General features: G+C 41.9%; 1 protein-coding gene across 1 annotated transcript in view; it reads right to left on the bottom strand.

Annotated features, from left to right (window-relative positions):
* Positions 1–5444: 5444 nt before the first annotated feature.
* The window catches only part of PDIA5 (protein disulfide isomerase family A member 5), a 99167-nt gene continuing 81130 nt past the window's right edge, over positions 5445–23481 (bottom strand). The window contains exons 15-17 of the mRNA XM_048309768.1: positions 19377–19447; positions 10355–10489; positions 5445–7858 (exon numbers count right to left, since the gene is read on the bottom strand). Of these exons, the coding sequence (XP_048165725.1) occupies positions 7778–7858; positions 10355–10489; positions 19377–19447 (287 nt within the window). The 3' untranslated portion in view covers positions 5445–7777. The remainder of the gene's footprint in view (positions 7859–10354; positions 10490–19376; positions 19448–23481) is intronic.

The raw sequence follows: 23481 nt of genomic DNA, 5'->3' as shown, positions 1-23481 counted from the left end.
AACAGCTTTACAGTCACCTGATACATATTACCGCAGGCCTGGTTCCTACGGTATATCACCGTGTCCCGCAGCCATAGGGAGGAGGAGGAGAGAAGATCCAGCAGGCAGGAATTGTGCAGCAAGATTGATTGATTTAATTATTTTACAAACTCTTTTATAGACTTTTTTCTTCATAGTCTAATTGGACAAAGGACCAGCCACCCCTTGGGGGTGATTGGCCAAAATCCTAAAACATCCGTTATCAAAATATTTTTCTACTATACTATAAACAAGACTTTTCAAGGTTGCAGGTGGCTTGGTTGTTTACATTCCCTACTACCTCTTCTGTGAGAGAGAAAAGTCTCTCACGGACTTAGAAAATAACAAAAAATCCTCACTAACAGCATTTTTGTACCTACAGATACATGTTGCAGAAAATCAGAGGACATGTACAGTGACTTGTATGGGGATCAGAGGCATTGGGCATGGAAGAAATACAGAAACAGGGAAGAGTTAGGGAGGATTTGGCTGAGAGGTGCTGGATGGTTGTTTCAGATAGAGATAAATTACATATGGTGTTGTTTTCTTTGTGCTTAATTTTAATTATGTTGTGGACAGTACACAAATTGAAAGAAGAGTGGGTAAGAAATTACATCAAGACTTGAATTTCAAGTCCACGACTGACCCACAGACTTTGTGTGTCCTTGGGCAAAAGGCTTTGTTGTTTTTTTTTTTCGTCTCACTGCCTCATCTGTAAAACAGAGATAACACTACTTCTTTTATCCCAACCTGACTATTTACATAATAAAAGCCTTTCCATGCGTGACAGACTCTTATGTATTTGTACAGCATCTAGAATAATGAGGACCTGGATCTTGGGACTACAACACAAACAATACACAACAATTAAGATTATACAACCATCCAAAATATACCTAATGCACCTCATACTACAGTACCTTGCCAGAGAGATATGACTTTATTCCACAGTGAACTCTGTTTCTTTGATTTCTGTGGTCCCTCCTTTTTTGCTGCTCTTTTGCCTAAGAAAAGCTTTGGCAGAGAGGTAAGTTTTACATAAGTCAGGAGTCCTGTGACAATCCTTTTATGGTGTCCTGCAGGTGGAAGGCATGATGGACCCCGGAGTCTGAAGGGAATTGCATGGAACTGGGCAGCATCTTGCAGCACCTCTGAATTTCTGCAGCAGCTCTCCTGTGGCCCCATTCACCTCCCACTGGATCAGGAGAGATCTGCCTTGAAGGATGCTTGTCCTTCTGTGAAAAGGGAAAAGAAAGAGCCTCTCATCCATATTGTCCCTGGGGAGGACTGTGTACCCACCGCAGGTGAGCCCAGCACAGAACTGTCTTCTTGGTAAGCAAATCCTACACCCTTGGAGAGGTCTCACTACATTCTGGGGATGCAGCAGGAAATGTTGGATCTGCTCATCCTATTCCATGCTTGTGGGGTGGGGTACAGTAATAGGCATCCCCTCACCATCAACCTGGAGGCTACAGGATATCGGACATCTGTTATTGTGCTGCACGTTTTCCTAGAAAATGTTCTCTGAAGAGTTTATGCTCAGCTTGGAGAAAGACAGCTTTCCCACGCCAGAACTTTTGGGAAATGGGAATTTCCCAAAATTGTATGCCCAGAAGGTAATGCCAAAATAGCGTTGGAGGTCGGGCTGGGTCTGCACTGCGATTTCTCTGCGTGCTGAGAGAAAATAAAACAGAGGGTGCTTGGCTGCCCTGAGCTGGTGTGTCCAGGCCCTGAGGCTGGGCTGGCTCTGCAGCTACTTGGCATGGAAAGGAGGAAAAACATGCATAAATTAGGAGCTCTTAAGGCCAGTTTTCTTCTTTGGTCCCAGAATAACTGGCCGAGGGCACTTGTATTGCGGCAGCAGACCAGCCCCTCCCTACTGACAGGTGACACTCTTTAGTGCTTCACTTGTGCTGGCAGAAACACCACGACATTAATTACACTGTGCAGCACTGCCCTGGCTAAAAAACATGGATGCTTGTCCCCCCTCCTTTTCTTCACGAGATTTCTACAAACAAAAAAGAACAAGAGAAGTGATGGTAACTGCATTATTAGTAATACATAGTTGTAACGGATTAGTTTACTTTCCTGTCCTGCACAAGGAAGATTGCATTGTGCTGTGCCTATTGTTTTATGGGAACTCAGGCTGGATACCAGGTGTCTGTTACAAATGTTGGGCACCAAATTAAACACCCACACATACTGAAAGGACCAGCAACACGACAGGAAGAATTATTCATTTTGCCAGCAGTAAAATGACAAAGCAGAGGAGTGACAAATGCTCTAGATAAACCCAGAGCTCCAATTTAATGCATGGGATAAGGACCTCTTTTTCCAAATAAAGACTCCCAACTCTTGCAGTTTCTTACTTCTCCATAATTTAACTGTGCACATATTTGGCATTTAGAGTGTGACGGATTTACACATTTGCTATCAAATGAGCTGCAAGAGCTAATCAGCTCGGGCAGAATTGCACATATTAATGAAGAAGGCTCTTCTGCATGCCTGCGATGTAGACACCCACTTAACTGGGGCACCAGAGACTAATTTGAAAAGATTTTGTTCACGTAGCTCTTTTCCTATGATGAATGCTTGCAGGGAATCATGCTGTAGAGAGGGAGCAAGCAGTATCTGCAAAATCTGGCTAAATGGTTCTCATTACTGAGTGATGGAAGAGCAATAGGAAAGATAATTTATTAGTGGCTCAAAGCTAATGAGAATAATTAGCACTATGATGCTTTCTAAGCATAGAATAACCGTCCTTAAGGAGCGCTGTCTCCCTGCAGCAGTGCCGAGTGCTCGGGGCAGGAGGACAGGACTTCCAGGGGCAGGAATCTTACAAACCAAGGACCAGGTCGGGCAGCTGTGTGGAAACACCCACACATCCTATGGCCTGCATTAGAACCATGATTTCCTAAATTTTTGGCTAACAGACCACTTTTTTTATGTCTCAAAACCAGCTACACTGGGCTGATGATTTATACTTAGCTTAACTCCTCAGAAACCAAGGGTTGGAAATTGCTGCCTTGGATACTGAGATTTTTTGCAATACTGCATCACACAGCGCCTTCCAAGACCTTGCAAAAGCCAAGCCAGTCGACAGTGCTTTGCAGGAAGTATTTCAGCAGCAATGGTCAGTCCCCAGGAATCCTGGCTGCCAGCAGAAAAAATGGCATTTGGCTTCATTTCCTTTGTAGACACCCAGGTATCCTCCTTCCTCACTCTGTAAATAAAAGCAGGATGTGCAGAGAAAACCTATCATCTTCTTATGACCAGTCAAAGAAACTAATGGGAAAAATTCTGGTTTCCAATCAGTTCCAGCACAGAGCAGTAATGTACACAACCGGATTAGCCAAAGGGCTGCACTCCTGTGGTTCCAGCAGAGCCATGGAACGCTCAGGGATGCTGGGCTGCCAAAGGCAAAGGAAATGCCAGCGTTTGGCTACAGTGCTCAACACCTGCTGATAAAAGCTGATTTTCCCCGACCTCTCAGTTTTCAGAATTTACTCCTGCAATCCCAGTGTTCCATTATAGACCCAATCACACTAAAGTAAGCTATTAAATTAAAACGAGGTGCACGTGGGCAGCAGTCCCCACTCTCCCGAGTGTCATTTGGAGCAAATAGCTTGTTTCATAGTTTGTAAAATGCAGTTGGCAGGGGTTCAGTGTTATTCTAGGAAATCCATGTAGGCAACATTTCTTTCTTGTAATATAGCACTATCAAGAATATGGAGAGTGATTTTACTTTTTATTTTTTAAAAGGCAAACAGACAAAACATCTGTAGGCTACGTCACCAGGTCTTGACGTTTCTTTTGAAAAGCAGTTCGCCTCTAAAATCAAAATCACCCATAAAGCAATTCCATCTGAAACAAGACTCTCTGAAGCATTCTCTTAGAGCTTACTCATAATGGGAGTTTTATCTGCTTTTTTACTCCCAAATTAAATGCTGCACGAACATAGACCTTACCTCTCTCATCTCTTTTCACCAGTAATATCAATCTATCTTTGCGGATGACTATTGAGAGGATCTTAAGTTAGCAAGATTTGGGGACTTAATTTGGTTTAGATAAATTCCCAAGGCTGCTTCACCCAACTGCAACTATTTAGGAAGGCCTTGGGGGTCAACATGGCTGTCAGATCCAAAATGCAATTTAAAGCAGGGGGAAAGAGGAAATTGAGGTTTTTTTAGGCTGCTTTTCTTGACTCAGATTGGAAAGCAAGTCTCTTCCAGCCTCTCTTGGAGGAGTTGCTCTGGTTTGAGCAAGTGAGGCCACAGTTACTGGGTAAGAGATAGATGGATTACAACAGAGCCAAATCATCCTCTGGGGTCACAGGGGCTGGGATAGAAGCCTATACTCATCTTGGGACTCCCAACTTGTGTTTGCCATATCCCAGAGCATTCACTCTCCTGGGAACTTTTCCCTCCTTTTGGCAGATGAAACAAGTCCAACATCTCAGGCTCTTTCATTAGATGGGAAAACCATTTCCTCTCCAGCTTCCAGTATGCACAAAAAGCTTGGCCTTGCTGCCCTTCATCTCTTGGTCCAACCACACAGCAGGACTAACACAGCCCTGTGGGCTATTTATATCTTGTTTAAGCCAACGCTAGGGAACAAAGTGATGCACAATCCTTGCTCAGCCTCTCTGCTGTGTACATGTTTTACCCTTCCTCAACAAGATTTAATCTGCTTAGGGTTAACTATGTAGCAGATGTCCAAGACCCTTGAATCACACCTTAAAAAGACTGAAAGACCAACCCCATAATTGCAAGAGCAGAATCTCTGATTCACTGAAAACCATTTGTTATCAGCAATTAAGTTTCTTGCTGATAAATGATTCATGACTTGAAAGCCCAGATTACTCACTTTTAACCATGGCAGAAATTCCTGTGTGATTATGAATGCCTGGGCTACGCATCTACTGCGACAGGCTGGAAACTCTGAATGTGTGAAATGACCAACCATTTAAATACAGAAAATAAGAGCTCTTACATATATTTTTCATTCACAGTTTTTAGAAAATAATAACATATTTCAATTTCAATGTGACTGATGTCAATATAAACATAAACTGACTTCACTAGCAAATAAAAACACCAAGTTTTGCTTTACTGGAGGCAACAGAACTAAAACGGTGTGACTGATATCCAGACCTGGCCTACTAATTAAAAAGGCTTGGAAGCAAAGCTCCAAGCTCCTGGTGCACTCTAGTTCACGGTAACTAAGGCTTTTGTCAGCCATTTGATGTAATCATTTATGTTGTTCAAAACTGTATTTTTCAAAAACCATTCAGACCATAAATCAGATGAGTCATGACCCTGTAACAGAAGGTAAAGTATTCTCAAATATTTTATATTTGTGCGTTAACACATGATTAGCCAAGAAAAAAATGAATGCCCAAGTCCAAGAAGTAACTGACAAAAGACTGAAGGGAAAAATGAGAATTCCTGATTTTATTATGGTGTAACCGGCTGTAAGGAATTACTAGTCTGAAGCACAGTGTGCAATTGTCTTATCCTAAACATTTACTAAAGCCTATAATTCAGAATGATCCTGACTAGTGAAGTCACCATTGGCAAGCTATCATTTTTTTCTTTCTTATTTTTGAAGAAGTCTACATTTCTCACCAATTAGCACAAACATAGGCACAGCCTATGCACAGAAATGCTCAACATTTTCTGGAGGCTGTTATTTCGTTAGTGCCAGCTGCTTTGACTCCGAGATCAAAAGAGATGCAGCAAGTTCTGGACTGATCATATTTGATAGTTCGCTAAAAGCAGAAGAATTCCTGTTTGAGATCAAATGGCATCAATATGTAGTTTTCTAAATGCAGGGTGGAGTGCCTGCTACTTACGTGAGGATAGCTTGAAATAAAGAATTACCATGATCTTCTGTAAAAGTGCTATACACAACATAAGTAACTGTGCTAATTGAAAGGGAAAAAAACAGAGTAAGAGACTTCATAAATTAAGCTACTTTTACATTTTAACATTATGTACTATCAGGCAGCTGATTTTTTTGGGTGAAGAGGCTCATCAGGTGCCTAATAAGAAAAGATACTTGGCACAGCTCCATGGCCATTCCAACTGATGTCATGGTTAACAAGCTGGCTACCATACAAGGCCAATCAGGCTGCTGGTATTCCACAATACTCACTAACGGCTTCAGCAGCTTAACGGTGCCAAATATACAGTGCCATTAATTAGGCAAGAGAGGGAAGGAAAAAACACCCAGGAAGGAGATAAGATGCCATTCACCTCCTGAGCAGCCCCTCAGCACGGCCTGCAGGTCCAAACTAGAAGAAAACTAGACAGGCAGACTGAGGAGCAAGAGGAATGTTTCAGACGCAGGTCACAGCTCTCTGCTGTGGGAAGCTGTTCTGTGCCCCCTGGAGTGCCAGGGCAGAGGGAGGCTGACCCTCACACCACCACACACCTGCAGTGCTGCCCAGCACTCCCCAAGGCTGGGATGTCCCAGCCACGGGCAGTGGGAACTCGTCCTGCGTGCACCGGCTCTTCCTAAGCCACCACCAGCTGTGGTCATTGGCCCAGCGGGGAAGAAGCTGAACAAGGCTGATTAATGATAAAAATACTTGTCTTTTTAAAAATTTATTTCTAGTTCAAGGTGAATCCTGCCCCTCCCTCTCCCCTCCTGTGAAGACAGAAGTACTTCCAGATCAACTTTTTTTTTGTATAAGCATCAAAAGTGTAACACATTTCAACTGCTGCTGATACAGGTTTTACAGTGATGACTGTCAGAGAGAGATTGTTTGTGCAACTCCTTAAGGAGCAAAAAGGAAAAATCCCTCCTACAAATGAAGATAAACTTTTGGAATGTAAACAGGTAATACACACAATTACTGCATTACCATAAGTATTATGCATTTAGTATTATGCATTTATCAGAACAGCTGAACATAACACTTTACAACAGATATTTGATATGACCCAATCATAACTTGAAGGGAGACTGTGTTCCCTGTAAGAGTAACCATGTACCTCTATAAGATAATCATTCCTGCCATAACTCACAGATACATACAGTATTGATGCCAAAGAAGGAGGGTTTTTCATTTCACCCATGCTCTGCTGATTTTTGATGTGTGGCTTAATTCACTCAATACATTTTATAAAGGTATGTAAACAGTTCTGATTTAAAGACCAGAGAGGTTTAAATGAAATTAACAGATCTGGACTGGTCAATGTTAATGTCTTCATTAACTCAGATACCTTATTTATCCCTGAGCACCTTAAAATTGTTCCCCCCAAATCTCAGTCACAAACACATAACTATTTCACAAGAATGTAAAACTGCATTTGAATAAATCTGTGACTTACAAATCCCATTTTCCTGGACTGATTTAAACAAAATGTAACAAAACAAACCCAAACCAAACCGTGTCCCCTCCCCTTTGTTTTTTACATATACTGCAATACCGGAACAAAAATTTCACCCTAACAAACAACATCACCTACAGACACGCTACAGACTACAAAAATATTGCATAGGAGTGTCAGTGGGCATAGTCTCCCAACATGAGAGAGAATGCTAAGTTTTCTTTAAAACATTATGGCAACATTCTAATTTATTTTCCTTTTAAAAATCAAGTGGTTTCACTTTATTTCAAAATTGTACAAAATGGCCATGGCTATTTATAAAAAAAAAGTCTCTGTCTTGAGAATATGTGAAGTCTCAGGTGCATCAACAAAGGACCTGGAACCATTCACAGTGCAGCGGAAAGCTTCTTTTGAGGCAAAAACTACAGTTCATCCTTCTTCTTGCCTACTCTTTCATGATCTCTTTCTCTCAGGGTTCGCATGAAAGTGGTGAATCCAGACTCCTGGTTTTGAAGGAAGAAAAATATGGGTCATATTTTTACCAACAAAGCAAAACAATGCATCAAGAACACTTTGAGCTTCTGTATCCCAGCAGAATATAAACTAAGGAGCAGTTGTTTAGTTTCTGTACCCCATGGCAGAACAGAAACTAAGGAGCAGTTACTGCTTCTGCATTGCCTCATCATACCATGCTCTGCTCCAGTGCTGCTCCAGTGCAATGCAAGGGGAAAATATCCATGCACATCCCACGTGTCAAACTTTGAAGAGATGGGACACAGAGAAAAAGGCCCTAAAACTCACAGGACAAGGTAAAATCTGTCACTAGAACTGCCATTGATGCCTTTTTGTTGAAAACACTCAAAAGACATTTTCAAGCTGCCTTTGTATGTTATTTGTGTCATTTTAAAAGCAGTTACTGGATTGTTTGTTGACTATATACACACTTGCCACTCATCCTCTAACAGTTTTGATCACGATTTTCCTCCTTTTCCAAATATTCCAATGATGGAAATAACTTTTTTTTTTAATTACTACTAAAATTATTATCAAAAATTTTCAGCCTGGTTGTCTAGATTCCAACCTCTGTATTTCAACAACTTAATGATTTAAGGCTGTTGAATGCCAGCAGCTTCCTTTTCCAAGGAAAGCTGTGAACACAGTTCTCAGGCATTTCAGAAGGCTCAGATGGGTGAAGATGTTAACACTTGTGTTGGAATACACTGCCTACTGGTACCCCAACACTGAAGTTTTCTGGGCAAGTAGCACTGCTCCCACCCAATCTGACCATTTTTGCATTTAAACCATCACACAATACACCACTCAAAACTGGTGATGAAGAGGGAAAATACCAAAGGTAGAGAGCAACTAAAAGAAGTCAAAGACTTTAAACAATGCTGGGGAACAACAAAACAAAAAAAACCAAAACCAAAACCAAACCACAAAGCTTTTAGAAGGCTGAACAACAAAAACACTTTCCTAAAACTATTGACTATTCTTCCACTGAAAATAAATGAAGTGACAAGCTTCGGCCATTTGTCACCTGGAGATATCTGGCAATCAACAGCCCCCACAAAAGGCACTGTGCTAAGCACTGCCTCCAGCATTACCATGATAAGAGATAACAAACCCTAATTCAATGCTGCACAAGCAGAAGACAGTAGGTCCCCAGAGAGGTGGAAGGGGAACAGAGCAGCCAACAGCAGAGAGATTGGGATGTTCCTGTTGGGTAATTTTTACCCAAGAAAGGTTGGCTGCATATAGGGGATTTGTTAGTCCACTATCCAGCATATGGACAAGTATCTCCCAACTGCTGTGCCTCAGAGCACTCCTGTGTTGGATATAAATTCTTTTTATGAGCCACCACGGATCCTTTCTTTGATATATAGTTTCTCTAAGTATGGGTTAGAGATGCAAAAACTGCGGCTGAAATCTTACTTCAATTGTTGGCTACTGCACCCATCTTTACTTTTAAGAAAAGATCCAGAATTGGAACTAAAACTCCATAACAACGGCTGGATCAGCACCATGAAATGGTAATTACTGGGGTCCAAGTATGCTGAAGAAAACTGGGAGGCAAAGCTCCATGAAAGCTTCCCCAAGATCCTGACTAACAGAGAACCTCAGAACCTGGCTTTTAAATTCATGCTTCTACATAATTTTCTGAGCTCTAAGAGCAGCAATAACTTTCAGGTAAGAATCTTTTTTCAAAATCACTGCATGGCTCAAAGACCCCAAGTTTTTCTTGCAGACCCCAGGTAATCAATGGCTGCTGAGGAGTAACCTCCCTCTAGGAGGTTATGACAAAGGCGGCCCACAAATAATTTAATTGCTTCCTTATTTTCAGGCACTTTACAACCACTGAAGGCATTATGCCATTTCTGCCCCCATTTCTTGCCCTCATAGCATATAATTAGCTGGCCACAGCAGGACAAAAGAATGAAACTTCAGCCCAGGGGTAGATGGCATGATTTTTCTTCCCATCCAGAGTGCCAGGAGTGAATCTGATTCAGGGCAAATGAGATATTTACTTTCCCCTAGTCTCCAAAGGACAGTTTTGTCCTGGCTATAAAACCAATGGTCTGTCACCATTTGGCAGCCTGGTGGACCTGTAACACGTTTGCAGTGTCCATGCAATCCAGAACTGACAGGAGTTAAGTCCTGTGTTTTCTGGCATTTCTGCCAGCAGCACATGCAATAAACCCTTCCCTTTCACTCAGTCCAAATTCACTGACAGACTTCAGCTTAAAGAATAAAATATACAAAGAGCATTACCAAATCTAATCCTTTTTCCTCTTCTCATGTTCCTAAAAATAGACCAAGTGTGTTCCTAATGCAGAGATGTACAGGATTGTGGTACAATCCATGTAAGACAGCAACAGAGGCAGTTCAACATTCTTCCAGCATGGTAGAAATTCACTCTGCAGTGTTCATTTGCAAGGCAGGACAGGCAGAGGAGACTTTCCTCCCTGTACCAGGTGATAACTCTTGCTTTCACTTACCCCTCGATCTCCCGTATATTTTTCCACAAATTTCCCATAGTTGTAATAGTTGAAGGTGGGGTAGCCATCAACCCCCTCCTGCTTACACAGGTCATGATTCTGTCCTTTGGCACAGTCCACTGCAGCGTAGGCGATCTGAAACACAAGAGATCATGCTGAGGCAGGAGAAGACAAAGCAAGAGCCCACTTCATGGTGATGCTGCTGCATCTTAGCCTTAGCAATGTGAGAGGTCCAAGTCTTCTGCCAAACATGCAATGGCTTCTGTAAGGGTTCAGCTGTGGAGGGAGAGCAGAGGATGGTCATCACCTGGCCTGTGCAGCTGCATGACATGTTCAACTCACAGAGCAGAAAATCACCTTCCCACTTAGCTCTGCATTCACCTCCAAACAGGAAATCCAGAGGCTGGGTTAATAAAACCAAATCCAAGCACAGTGGTCACAGCTCTGTCATGCTGCAATATTTTTCTTCCACTTTGGTTTTAAGTGATGAACAGTGACAGTGGCTTTGGTGACACTAATGATCCAGCTAACCCATCCTCCTTCCTGTGGCATGGCTAATGCTCGGAGAAGTTACCAAACATGGATGGTCACTTACACAGCCTATTCAGAGATTAATGATTTCTACTCCAAATAGCTTTTCTAAACTCCATGCAGCTCTTCCAAGGTCAAATGGGGATGGATAAGAGGACAGGGCATTGTCTACCAAGCACTGCACATAGGGAAGAAGGCTGCTTGCTTACAATCTCAGCCTGGGTTTGTATTTCCTTTCTTGTCTTTTTTCAGGACTGTACATTATATGCAGCCATTAGCAAAATGGGCTTTAATTCCTTTTGAAATCTCTAGATGCTACTGTCACATAGACAAACCCTGAGTAGGAAAGAGCCTTGCCACACTTTCAGCCTGTTGGCAGTGGAGCAACACCCTCAGTCCCTGCCTGCTTCCACACAGGCAGGGTGAGGAAACACAACCTCAGAGCCCCAGAGCAGCAGCTCTGAACATTCAAGTCCTGACCGTCTGAAGAATTAAGGAGGGGCTGCCCTTAACAGATCTGATGCTGAAATAAAATGTAATTCATAGGCTTCTACTCAAAGCAACTGAACCCTGTGCTGTGATTTCACCCTGACTGCTCCTGTGAGCAGCAGTTCGGGCTCTGAATGCAGGCTGCTCACACAAGCTCTGCCTTCACAGCGCAAGCCAGGCCCTGCTGAAGGGCAAGCATGTTAAAGTACAACCTATGTAAAAAAACCAAACAAATCAGAGGAATGACATTTTGCAACTTTTTTGTGGGTTGCAATTTATCAAGGGCTAATTTCATAGCAGACACATCTTAATTTGAAATTTCCGTTCCACAAGCCTCCTTCAAACAGCTGATCGAAATACCTTTTGCTAGCATGACTTTAGGGATGCAGTTGAACTGTGCTTCCATAATTAAAAGATCACTCAATATTCCACAAAGCCCTCCTGTTTCATGGTGACACTGTCAAAATGAGAAAACCTGATCTCATTCTCCTAGCAGTAATTGAAAGAGATTGGCAAAGCCAACTTCAGTTAATTTGCTTGTTTTGTTACGACTTTGAAAGCCCAACAAGACAATACTCAGTATGATCTTGCTTACTCTATCTTCAGGTGGAAAGTACTAGATAAATGAACAGTGTTCTTACCTTAAATATCTGGTTTTTTATTTTAAACATTAATAAGGCTATTACAGAACCAGGACTCTTGAGAGCTGTTAAAAACATGTATGATCCCTTTTTTTTTTTCTTTCTGTAAACACAGACTCCTACAGATTCAGGTCCAATTTAAATGAAAGGTTAGAAATAATAAATTGCAGAGGAGTTTCATCTAAGTATTCCTGCCTTCCTGACCTTAGCAACCAGCCAAAATTTAGAGATGTTGGCTAATTCTGTGTAAAGAAAGGCTTAGAATGGAGACAAACATTTATTTGATGACACAGCATGAAGGTAGAAAGAATACTGAAGTCCTGGTTTCCTAAAAACTAAAAGAATAAACAAAATAAATTTTTTCTCACTGCTCTAAATATCACACAGAGAGAGATTACAGCCAGAAAAAGGGGAAGGTATGCATGTACTCATCCAGATCTTAGTAGCTGGTTTGAGGCATGAAGCTGTTGTGACTGATGATCCATCTGTTCTTAGTGTCTTGGACATTAAGAAAATTAGTTTTTAGTACACTGGAAGGAAGAAGTAAGAGAAGCTCTCTTTATCTGTATCTCTGGAAACATCTAAACTGGTACTGGCTGGAGCAAAGAGTCCATTTTCATTTACAAAAAGCTTTTGTGAGAACAGCCTCCAGTGAGGAGAGGGTGCAGTGCAGGAATGCAATGCTACAAGCCACTGTTAACCTTGTTCAGAACATCTTCACCTGTTGCCTCAGAACAGATGACTGATGGACGTTAAGGAGGTGGCTTCTGACAGAAATGCTCAGTAGCGTCCTTGAGACACAGCTCTCCTCAGCACATGGAAACCTAAGCTGGACCATCTGTGCATTAGTTGTGCACACAGAGATCCCAGTCTGCGTCATCCACAGCAGCCACATGAGTCCAATGCTGTGTCTAACAGGTCTAATGGCACATCTGGAATAGCATTTGGGAGACATGTCCATGGTCTGTCCTCTCTGCAATGCTCCTAATGCAAGCTCCCACACAGCCCCACCACTGCTCCTGCAAACACCATTTTGAGCCCAGCTCTTCAGAACACACACATTTGGTTGGTTTTACAGCCAGTGAGAGAAGAGGACGGCATTTTCAAAAGCCTTGTAACTCATACAGACGTGAGCAAAATTTCATAGAGAAACATCTGATTCCCAAGACTGTATCTGAGGCTGCATTTCAATGACTGCTGCCAACAGTGGCTGAGTAAGAGTACTTAGGAGAGCTTGAGTGATTGCTTTAGATTGGAAATGTTAAGGCAGCCTAAATATAGAGGCTGCTACCATCTCTGTGCACTCATTATCATAGCATCACAGTCCTAATTGTCTTGCCTGTCTCACAGCGGAAGATCAAATACAGTGCACTGAGAGAAAAGTGATGCTGGAAAACACTTGTAGCAAAACACACTTCTGGACTGAGGACCAATTCTTCTCTCAATTCTATCAACTCCAGACAGCTGAACTCTGAGACACACCAGAATTTCAACAAATAGCACTGATGCCCTTTTGCTTTGTGTTTTCATGGACTGTCAATACTGAGCTCCATTGCTGGTAGAGGTGTGTCCTACCAGAGTGAATTCCTGCATGGCTCTACTGAAAGGCTGCATGTAGAAAGATGCAGAGTCCTGGCTCATGTGAGCAGTGATCCACTGTAGGTGGAGTTTCCCCTCATTCTCAACCCTCTTAGCAACAGGCAGCTTTTCTGCTTCACTAAAGAAGGAAACTGAGTCAGGAAAAATAACATCCCAGAAAATCTCTCTCAAAATGTAGTCAAAGACTTCTGGAGAATATTCCTCTCAGAATTGATCTTCATATTCAACTACCTGCAACAAGTTACACAGAAGTTCACTGGACAGCACAGGTTCACAAGACCTACATGCTTTGACCTACAAACCCACTAGGTTTATTCAACCAGAAACTGCAGACATATTAAGCATAAGGTATCTGTGATAGGTGTCCAGGAGCCAAGACACTTGGCATCACCTCTCACGAATTCCCTCTCATGAAGAGGCAAAAACCCTCTAAAAATCTGTGAAAGAAACTCCGCTAACACTGGTCTCACGTTTATGTGTGTTTGTATATATATATGTCCATTATGGAAAAATCCACTGTAACAGCTTTCAGAAGGCAAGACTGATTTTATGGAGATTTTGATTGTTAGGGCTAAAATTTAATTTCTTGAGCTTTACTCTAACCAGAGGGGAAAATCCACTGAAAAAACATTTCAGGGAGAAAAAGCTGTAAGTGCTCTATCTGCAACATGCACAAAACTCCATGGGATTATGGATTCTCTATAACCCAAAGCTCTGCTGCCTCAGATATTGACAATACATCATTATATACAAGTTCTTTCTCCAGAGCCAATGCTGTTCAGGTCTATCACCAGCCTGGTTCAGCAGCTGTACCAGGAGTAGAAACGTTATCAAATGAAAAGATAATCAATCAGAGACTGTGGACCCCAGAGGAAGTTTCTTGGAGTACATCCAACTTTCTTAATTTTACAGGTAGTTCCTCACCACTGGTATGCACCCTATAATCATTAATAATATCAGGTGAGTATGTATAGTAATGGATAATATTGATAACAACAGCAACAACAATAACCCACAAAATAAGTATGCATTTTTCCATAGTAAGTACAGGTTAATATGAGTCTAGCAACATATGGGACTGGAAAATACCTTTACTTGAAAAAGGAATACCACAATAATTTTTCATGGTTTTACCAAAAAACTGGGAGCTTAACTACAGGGTTGCAAACTTAACTCAGCATGGCAATAGACCGTGAGCAGTGTATGAGCAGCTCTGAAGAGCTCTGAAGAAGTAGGGCATGGCATGTTTTTCAGATGAAGAGGACTGATCACAAAAGCTGAGCTGTTGCAAAAACCAGAACTTTTCATTTAGGTGCTTCAGTAGAAGTGGAGCTATGCTGAAAATGTGACCACTGATCTCCATGTGCCCCAACTGTACCAGAAGGGTGATGCCTTATTTTGTTACTAAGTGTTAGAAGGAAAGAGAAGTACTTGCAGTATAATCTAATCATACATCATGAATCACAGTTTCCATCCAACAGAATTATGAAATAACTTTTTGCTCTAGAGGGATCTTACAGGTAAGAAACACAATTACATTCAACGGTTCAAACAGCTGTGTAGAAAATTGAAAGTGGGATCCCTTGACCTTCCAGGTAACTCCTCCTTTCTGTTCTTAAAGCTCTTTCTTTTTAACAGTTTGTCTCCCAGTCACCATGTGATGATACAGTAAAAATAACCCCTGCAATCACAGTTGCTCTCCTGTTAAAGTATGTACTGCCACACACTGGTTTATTGATTCAAGGAAATAAATCTCTGCTAGAGCTAATATTGACTTTTGTTATGAAAATGGAAGTGAATAGCTAACTGAATATTGATTTCAGAGAGGAATGATATTTGATAAGCTTAAAAAAAGCAAAAACAAAATTGCAGCACGGAAATAAATGCTTCCAACCAACATTTTTAAAGTATAATCAATTCCAGATGACAATTACCTGATTACTAGTAAAAAAGTCTGTTGTTGCCAAATGTCTTAAAAACACCTATAAATAAGACAGATGTGCATTCTTCCCTATGATTACTCCATAGGTTTTAATTGATGTCACCTCTTCTGGATCCTGATAGCAGTTAGGGGCTGGTCTGCTAAAGCTTGTTGCAATGGAGCTACTGTTCTCAAAGTGAAAGGCCTTGCAAATGGGACATTCATTATTAGTTGCCCAGATGTGGCATGGCAGCATTACAGGAGGTGCAGTTCATCAGCTCTTCTCAAAGCAGGCCTATTTGCAAAGGGGACATCCATTAGTGCACCATGATGTACAGTGCTAACATCACCATATTTAATGAGTCTAATTAAAAAGAAATTCAGCACATGCTTTTTAAGCAAACAGGGATCAAATTCCTTGCCAAACTAAAATATTAACTCATTTGGATAACTCTGCACAGTCATTTGATTGGTATAATCATTTTAAACTGTGATTCACAATACACATCAGGGACCCACCAGTTTCACTGCTGACTGGCAGCCCCCCACTAACACCCCAGCTCACCCCACTTGCTGCACCCTTTCCAGCAATCTCTGCCACAGCTATTTCTGTCAGAACTCACTAGAATGCAGCTGTGGTGCTCTGATTTGAGTCAATGCACTTGTACAGGAACAGTCTCCTGTGAAAATGGAAAGATTGGTCAAAGAGCAGTCCCTTTGCAGGAGTGCCAGAGATTTGTTACTGAGAGGCCTTGAGGAGTCAAGAGCTTTCCTTCAGCAAATCCAAGCTGGAAGATCACAAATCAGTTCCTTCAAGCTGAGCTTTAGGATCAGCCAAAAGGCAGAATGCAGATTTTTTTAAAGATTTCATTTCCAGGAAAGACTATGGAGCAGTTACTGAACATGCCTTCCTGCTCTTCAATCTGTTCAGCCAAGTGACAACCCTCACATTTGCATTTTCTGACGTTCACTGGTCACTGCCAGAACTTGAGCTGTGGGGCACTGGCCAAAGGCTTTCCCCTGGCAGCTGTGTGCTAAGGCCACAGCACCCCAAGGTAAGAATGCTCCAGATGGCTTTTTTTTTTCCTTTTAAATAACTGAAACAATACACTCACTGCCACTGGAGTAGCCTCTCCACTGATCTGGTCCTACTGGCACTGAATTTCTCCAGGAAGATGGAAAGACTGGAGGCTCTGGTTTGTGAGTCCCAGCCCGAGCCGTGCTTTGCAGCAGCCACAGGACTGCCCCAGGCCAGCGAGCAGGCTGGGGATTCCTGCTAAAACCACCAGCAGTGATGTGGCCGATGAGAGCTGACATTTGGGGCCAATGTTCTGAGCAGTGCGTTTTTAAACTCCAACTCCAGCAGTGCAGATGATGAAAAAGTACAGAGCATTACACACAGCCCCGGGGGAGGGGGGCTCCTGCGCCAAAACCACCCCCTTGCAGTCAATCTGCAGAGCCAGAGACACGTATTTAACAGCTTCAAGCTCTGCTCATCTTCAAAATTCCAATGTAAAGACTCAGTGTCTCCCAAAGGATACCTTTTAAGATACCATTTATAACCAATTCAAGGATGGAAAGTTTTTGATTGTTCTTTTGCTTCTGCAGGATTAAATGTTTAATTAAAAGACCATTCTTTTAAAAAGAAGATAAAGTTTAAATGCTACCCATACTCTGTTAAGTGAAAAACTTTTCTCCAGGGAAACAAAAAAAGGACACTACTACAGAAATGAAGTAGTGAAAAGAAACTACTACTTAAAATGAAAATTAGTAATCTTGCCCTGTTTTTGAAAGCATAAATATTCCTTCCTCTTTAGCAGTGATTTTACCTAAGTTTGAAACCCTACAGAAACTACAAATTAGTTTGAAGGCTCAGTCCAGTTTGAAACATGGGAATATGCCCCGTGCTGCTTCTGGAAACAGCAATGTACCCTTCTAAAGTCTAAACCAGTTTGTTTTCTTTTCCACAATGGCACAAACTGGCAGCAAGGAGCACCTTGGCAGGTTATAGCTGTACACAATTAAATAGGGGCTCCCAACATAATCAATCCCTGGCACTTTCATAAGTCATTGGGGTGGAATAACACCATTCTCCCTAACTGCACACACTTCTTTAAAACTGTACCAGCCTTAATATTCCCTACTGTCTCTCCTGTTCCAACTCATTACATTTGATATCTGTCCACTTTGGCCTTAAACTGAATCAAGAGCTGCAACTGTCAATCACTGCTCCGCTCTTGCAGTCCTTTCATAACCTGCAGTCTGAAAGAAAAGCTTCCCAGACCTGCATTTCCCACCACCACCCTGTCCAACTAACTGTGCCATGATTCAGATTGCTTGTTAATACATCCTGGGGCTCTAATAAGCAAGTTTCACATTGCTTGGTACATTTGTTTCACCTCCTCTGACTGAAATTTTAATGAGTTTAGGAAAGAGAGGCTACCTTGGGAACTACCAGAAAAGTGGGAAAACAAGGATACTTTCTGAGAGATCTTGGAAACAAAAAAGTAACCAAAAGGCATCTGAGCAAACTAATTTACAGCAATAGGAGAATTAAAAGCTGCATGCCTATGAATCTACTGTGTGCCAGAGGGCAGAAGTGATAGACTCCTAATTTAATGCAGTCAGTGATACAAGAATGATTTGTTTCTTGCCAATCTGATGCATCTTATGTGAGTTACAGAACAGACGAGAGGAAAAGAAAAAAAGTTACAAAAATTCTTCTGTTATGGAGTACAACTGTTACAAAATTACCTCTTCATTTAGAATGCAGAATAGGATAAAATATTTCAGTTGGATGGGACCTACAAGGATTATCTAGTCCAGCTGCCTGACCAATTCAGGCCAAAAGTTAAAGCCTGTTGTTAAGATGTTGTCCAAATGTCCCTTAAACACTGACAGGCTCAGGGCATTGACCACCTCTCTCAGGAAGCCTGTTCCAGGGACCGATCACCCTCTTGGTACAGAAGTGTTTCCTACTGTGCAGTCAGAACCTCCCCTGGCACAGCTTTGAACTATTTCCATGTGTTCTGTCACTGGATTCCAGGGAGAAGAGCTCAGCATCTCCATTTCCCCTCCTGAGGAAGGTGTAGAGAGCAATTTCCATATTAAATTGCCAATCTTTTCCTTACTACACCTAAACACAAAGTAATTGTGAAGTTGGAACAAATTCAGAGATCAGAATGAAATACGGTTCACTGAAAGATAACAAACAGGTTCCTAGCTAGTTATCTGGTTAAATCCAGGGGCTCAAGTGGGTTTTTTAAAATCCTAGATCTGCATGTGCTCAGTTAAAATGGTTCAGCTGATGCAAGGAAATTACCCAGTGTGATTCAGCCATCAGATGCATTTTCAAGGCAGAAGCATCAGGGTCCTAGAGGAACATCCTGGGCTCAAGTCAGCCAATTAACAGAAATAAATTGTATTTTGTGCTATGCAAGCAAGGATTAGTTATATGATTGAGGTTTTCAGGACTATCACACAACTTGTGGTTTCTCTACATGCACCCTAACAGCTGACAAAAGTTGAAGGGGAATGGAGATGATGTGAATTATCTTTATTTAATCCCTCAATGAGAAAGAATTGTGTTTCACTTCATACAAAGTAACTCTTACACAAAGACTTAAACATAAAAGACAGCAAATTAGGGAAAAAAGAATAGGTTGGAAGTATAACTCAATTTGACCAAAAAAGATACAACCCCTATGATGCAGATACATTTCTTTTAGTGTAACAGGAATTTTATCTACAAACCTATCACCTTATCAATAAGCAAAGCCTATAAAGTACAAATTATGGAAAGCATTCTTAAATATCACAGAAATAATTAACAGCAAGTTACCTTGCGATCTTCTTTAAAGACTTCAGCAGCAGTTGTGAAATGTGGAATGGCATTTTTACAGTGGGGACACCCTGTTTGACACAGGAAGAAAAAGACATCATAAACTTTAGTTGTAGGAAAGATACTGGGACAAACTCAAGACACAAGGTGAATCAGTGGGAAATTTGAATTAAAAATCATCCAGTCCTGGGATGAGAAGGACAAAGCATGTGTAGACCATGTGTCAGCTACACGAAAGTAGGCACATGTTTAAAATGTCTCTGACTTCAAGGAGTTTAAGTGTACATTTACAGTTACACAACATCCCATATAGGGGCCACGGCACAGGGGGCTTTTCTGTACCACCAGTCCCCTAAGGGCACTTTAGGACCACCAGGCACAGACAGACCACTGCCCTGCTCTGTACCTCCTGGTATCACCATGTAGGTTATTACTGCTGTTGCCACAGCTACCAGCTACATTTGGGCATGGGAATAAAGACAGCATGGCTGGGAACAGAAGGAGGTTGGAAGTTGGAAAGGAAGTTGCTGGGAGCATTTGTAAGTGTTTGGAAATGGCCTCTGTTAAAGCCAACCCATTGGGAATGTAAGGGAGGGGAAGAGAAGCAAATCCAAAAGGCCAGACATCATTCATGGATGGAGAGCAGGTGTCCAATCCCGGGTTAGGATGACTGTTGCTGGCCTTCCTGGAGACCTTCCTGCTGTTCACCACAAATGGACAACCCCTGAAGAGTTTCACAGACACAGCACACAGGAACCCAGAGCTGTATAGGCTGATACTTCTTTGTACCACTGCAGCATTGAACAAAAGGCCAGATGATCCCTTGCTTTAAAATACACTGAATTTACTCAAACATTTCAGAAGAAGTCACAGAAGGGAAACTAGAACTGCTGTCTTGATTCGAGGTCTAGATGTGAGTGCTCTTAATTCAGAAGCAATGTCTACAAGTTATTGTCTATGAATAATCTATCAAAACATCATTACTATACTAAATAAGGCTTTGAAAAGGAAAGTACCTGCAGATTTGTAACAAATGACTTTTTTTCAAACCCAGCACAGAGGCTGATCCCAAGCAAAGACTCAGGACACTATTTTTTGCGTTAGATGCATATTAAAAAAAAGCCCAGACTGTGTAATGCTGACGAAGGAGTTAATCCTGCTATTATTTCTGGATAGGAACAGAAAAATCACAAATGAGTTGCTCACAAACACCAATTATAGCTTATGCTAGTGTTGTTTACCAGTATTTTACATGATGAGCAAGTGTTACTTTGAAGTCAGGACTGAACAAATGCCCTCTTAGGAGACTTGCAGCCACCTTCCTAAGCTACACTCACTCTTTCAGCTGACAAGAAAAATATTACCTGTGCATAAACACTGCTCACCCCTTTCCACAAAGGAAAGGCTGAATACCCCTTTCAGCTTCACCAACATGTAACTGCATTGCTTACATGCACTGGTTTGAATTGTAGAGCATTTCTTTCTTTGGAATAGGATTCTGAAAGCACTGCAGTGACACACCTGTGTAAATACACTGAGAGTCTATGCAGTAGCTAAGAACACCAGAAAGTCAAGGGAACATTTCCTGGGAAACTGAGGCACTTCTGTAAACCCATCTTAATGGCTTCAAACTCTTTATGCAGCACGATGGCAGCTATCCTGTAGCAGCTGTGTTTCAGTGGGAGATACTGCAGTGTTCTACAGCTTGCAAACTATTAACCTTGTTGAGTCGTTCAGCATTTGCCTGGGAGAAAACGGTCAAGAAAGAAAAGGAGGAGGAGGACGAGAAGAAGAGAAGAGAGAAGAGGTGGAGGCTAGGGTTTCAGGCTGCTCCCATGTCCATCAGCCCACTTTGGTGACCCTTCTTCTCTCGTACCACTTGTCTGTCCTGTCTGCCTGATACTGAAGAGCATGCAGGTCAAGCCTGCCTCTTAACACATCTTGGATAATTTCCTGTACTGTGGGGGATTACCTTGGTTGACTTGTTAACATTGCTCTACACAAATAAATCAGAACTGGTGACAACATCTAAAAAGAATTTCATAAACAAAAAATGTCCTCTAAAACAGGAATACTTGTTCTTAACTACATGCTGCAGTTTTTCTGGAAAACACTTCCAACTGTTACACTAAAACATAAAGGCTCCTAAAAACTTAAACACTTCAGGTTCCCTTTTTTTGCTTATGATCCTGAGCTTGGAATTTAGATTTCACCAAAGAACATCTTTTAAACCCTTAATAAAAGATATTTCAGGACAGTAAGGCCTCTCTCAAAGCCTCTAGTGAAGCTGTAGCAGAAGAGTTCTTCATGAGCCCCACTCCTCAAGAAAATCAGAACACAAATAACAAGCATATTGTTCCACACAAAAATACCATATCCGATACCAAATCACGAGAGGTTACCTTCATTTAGCCATCTGAAGCTCCATTCCTCCTCCCTCCTCCCTTCACTTCTCTCTTGGCCCAACCGCTTTTCTTTACTGCACTGTGCTCGCAAAACTAAAACACAACCATATGGCTTTTGGCAGAGCTGCCTCCACGTCCAGTAGGCATTTTGTTAGCCTTGGACATCCATCCACGGAACAGATGTGAATGCTACACTGAATTCCCGAGGAGTTTCAAGGAGTCACTGAAAAAGGGGGAAGGAGCACATCATATGGAACAGCAGAACTTCATCTGTTACAACTTAGAAGGATTGCCAAATGCAGCAAACATTTGGAAGTCACCCAACCCAGTCATTCTATTTAAAGCACACATGCCAAAAAAAATAAAAGCAGAGGTTGATGTCTTCATTTTGACAGACGGAAAACTTGTTCTCCCCATTCCCTCTTAGCACCCACTGTCACACATTTATTTTAAGTGTTAACACTATCTTCTAGATTCGAAAGTGCAAAGAAAGGAAATGTACGGAGCACAGTAAATGAGGATAGGAAGTGTGCAGCCTCCTTACAACGGATTTTTCAGATGGGCTGCAATGGAAAGAGATTAAATTGGTGGCACATGAAGGTGTGGGTAAGGCGTCAAGAACCAAAAAGTCCTGCCCCTTCTCAGTCACTATGGACTAAACAAGTGGGAAAATTGCATTTTCGTTGAATAATTTGGATCCTTTGGTAAGCACACAGACTTCCTGCAAGGATAAGAAGTGGAGTTTTAAGGGAGCAGCATTGAAAGCAGCACTTCTTGGAGCAGAGCCTTCTAACACAGATCCAGGGCTTTGCTTTAACAATTTTCTTTTTTCGTTTTTACAACAGTGTCAAATTTGATCTCAACAGGGTTAAGAGCAGATGTGAACTGAACAGTAATTTCCTGTGTCTGACTTGAGAAATGTGAAAGAAACCTGCTCCTGAAACATCCAGCCTTTCCACAGGATCCCAGTACTGGCACTCAAAACCTCTAATCACTCCTGCACATCTCAAGATAACTCCATTTCCTAATGCAGAAACACAGTTGCATCACCCAGTAGGAAAACGAGAGCTTGACATCTAAGGCATGTGCAGTATGTGCTGAGGCCATTCCCTGTTCTCAGTCAACAAACAATTTAATAGAGCTCTGGCAAGGCACTCTCACCTCTGTGCTCAGAATTTGGCTCTCTTGAGGACCCCCCATACAGTCCATCCTGACATCTGCTCTCCCTGACCTGCCAGGGCACAAGGGCTGCACACTTAAACCACAAGCCCCTGGATCCATGTGAGAACACCTGCAATCGAGGCGTTCTAAAGTTCTCTTTGCCTTTGTGCTACAAATTAGAAAATTTACACAAACCCAGTATTTTCTGCAAGGTTTTTCTCCACCATTCCTTGTAAAGTTGGTAGGAACCAGGAAGGCACACACTGTGGTGCAGTCACAGCAGGGACCATCACATTCCTCACCCTGAAAACCAAGTAGTTCTCGACTGATCCAGTACATGAGAAATATGGTTTCTCTGGGAAAAATTCAAGAGGAATGGCTGATGAACAGCAGACAAGGGAAATCAAGCAAGCCAGCAAGCAGGCTTCACTCAGAGCCATTATCACCGAGGGGAGAGGGAGTCAGATTAAATCTCCTCTAATTAGAGAAGCATTTAAAGGAAAGCTAGTGGGTCTTTTGGGAGATGAAGTGGTGGAAAA

Source organism: Corvus hawaiiensis, chromosome 7 (assembly GCF_020740725.1).
Source record: "Corvus hawaiiensis isolate bCorHaw1 chromosome 7, bCorHaw1.pri.cur, whole genome shotgun sequence".
NCBI lineage: Eukaryota > Metazoa > Chordata > Aves > Passeriformes > Corvidae > Corvus > Corvus hawaiiensis.
The sequence above is the reverse complement of the archived record's forward strand: the minus strand, read 5'-3'. Positions and strand labels throughout refer to the sequence as shown.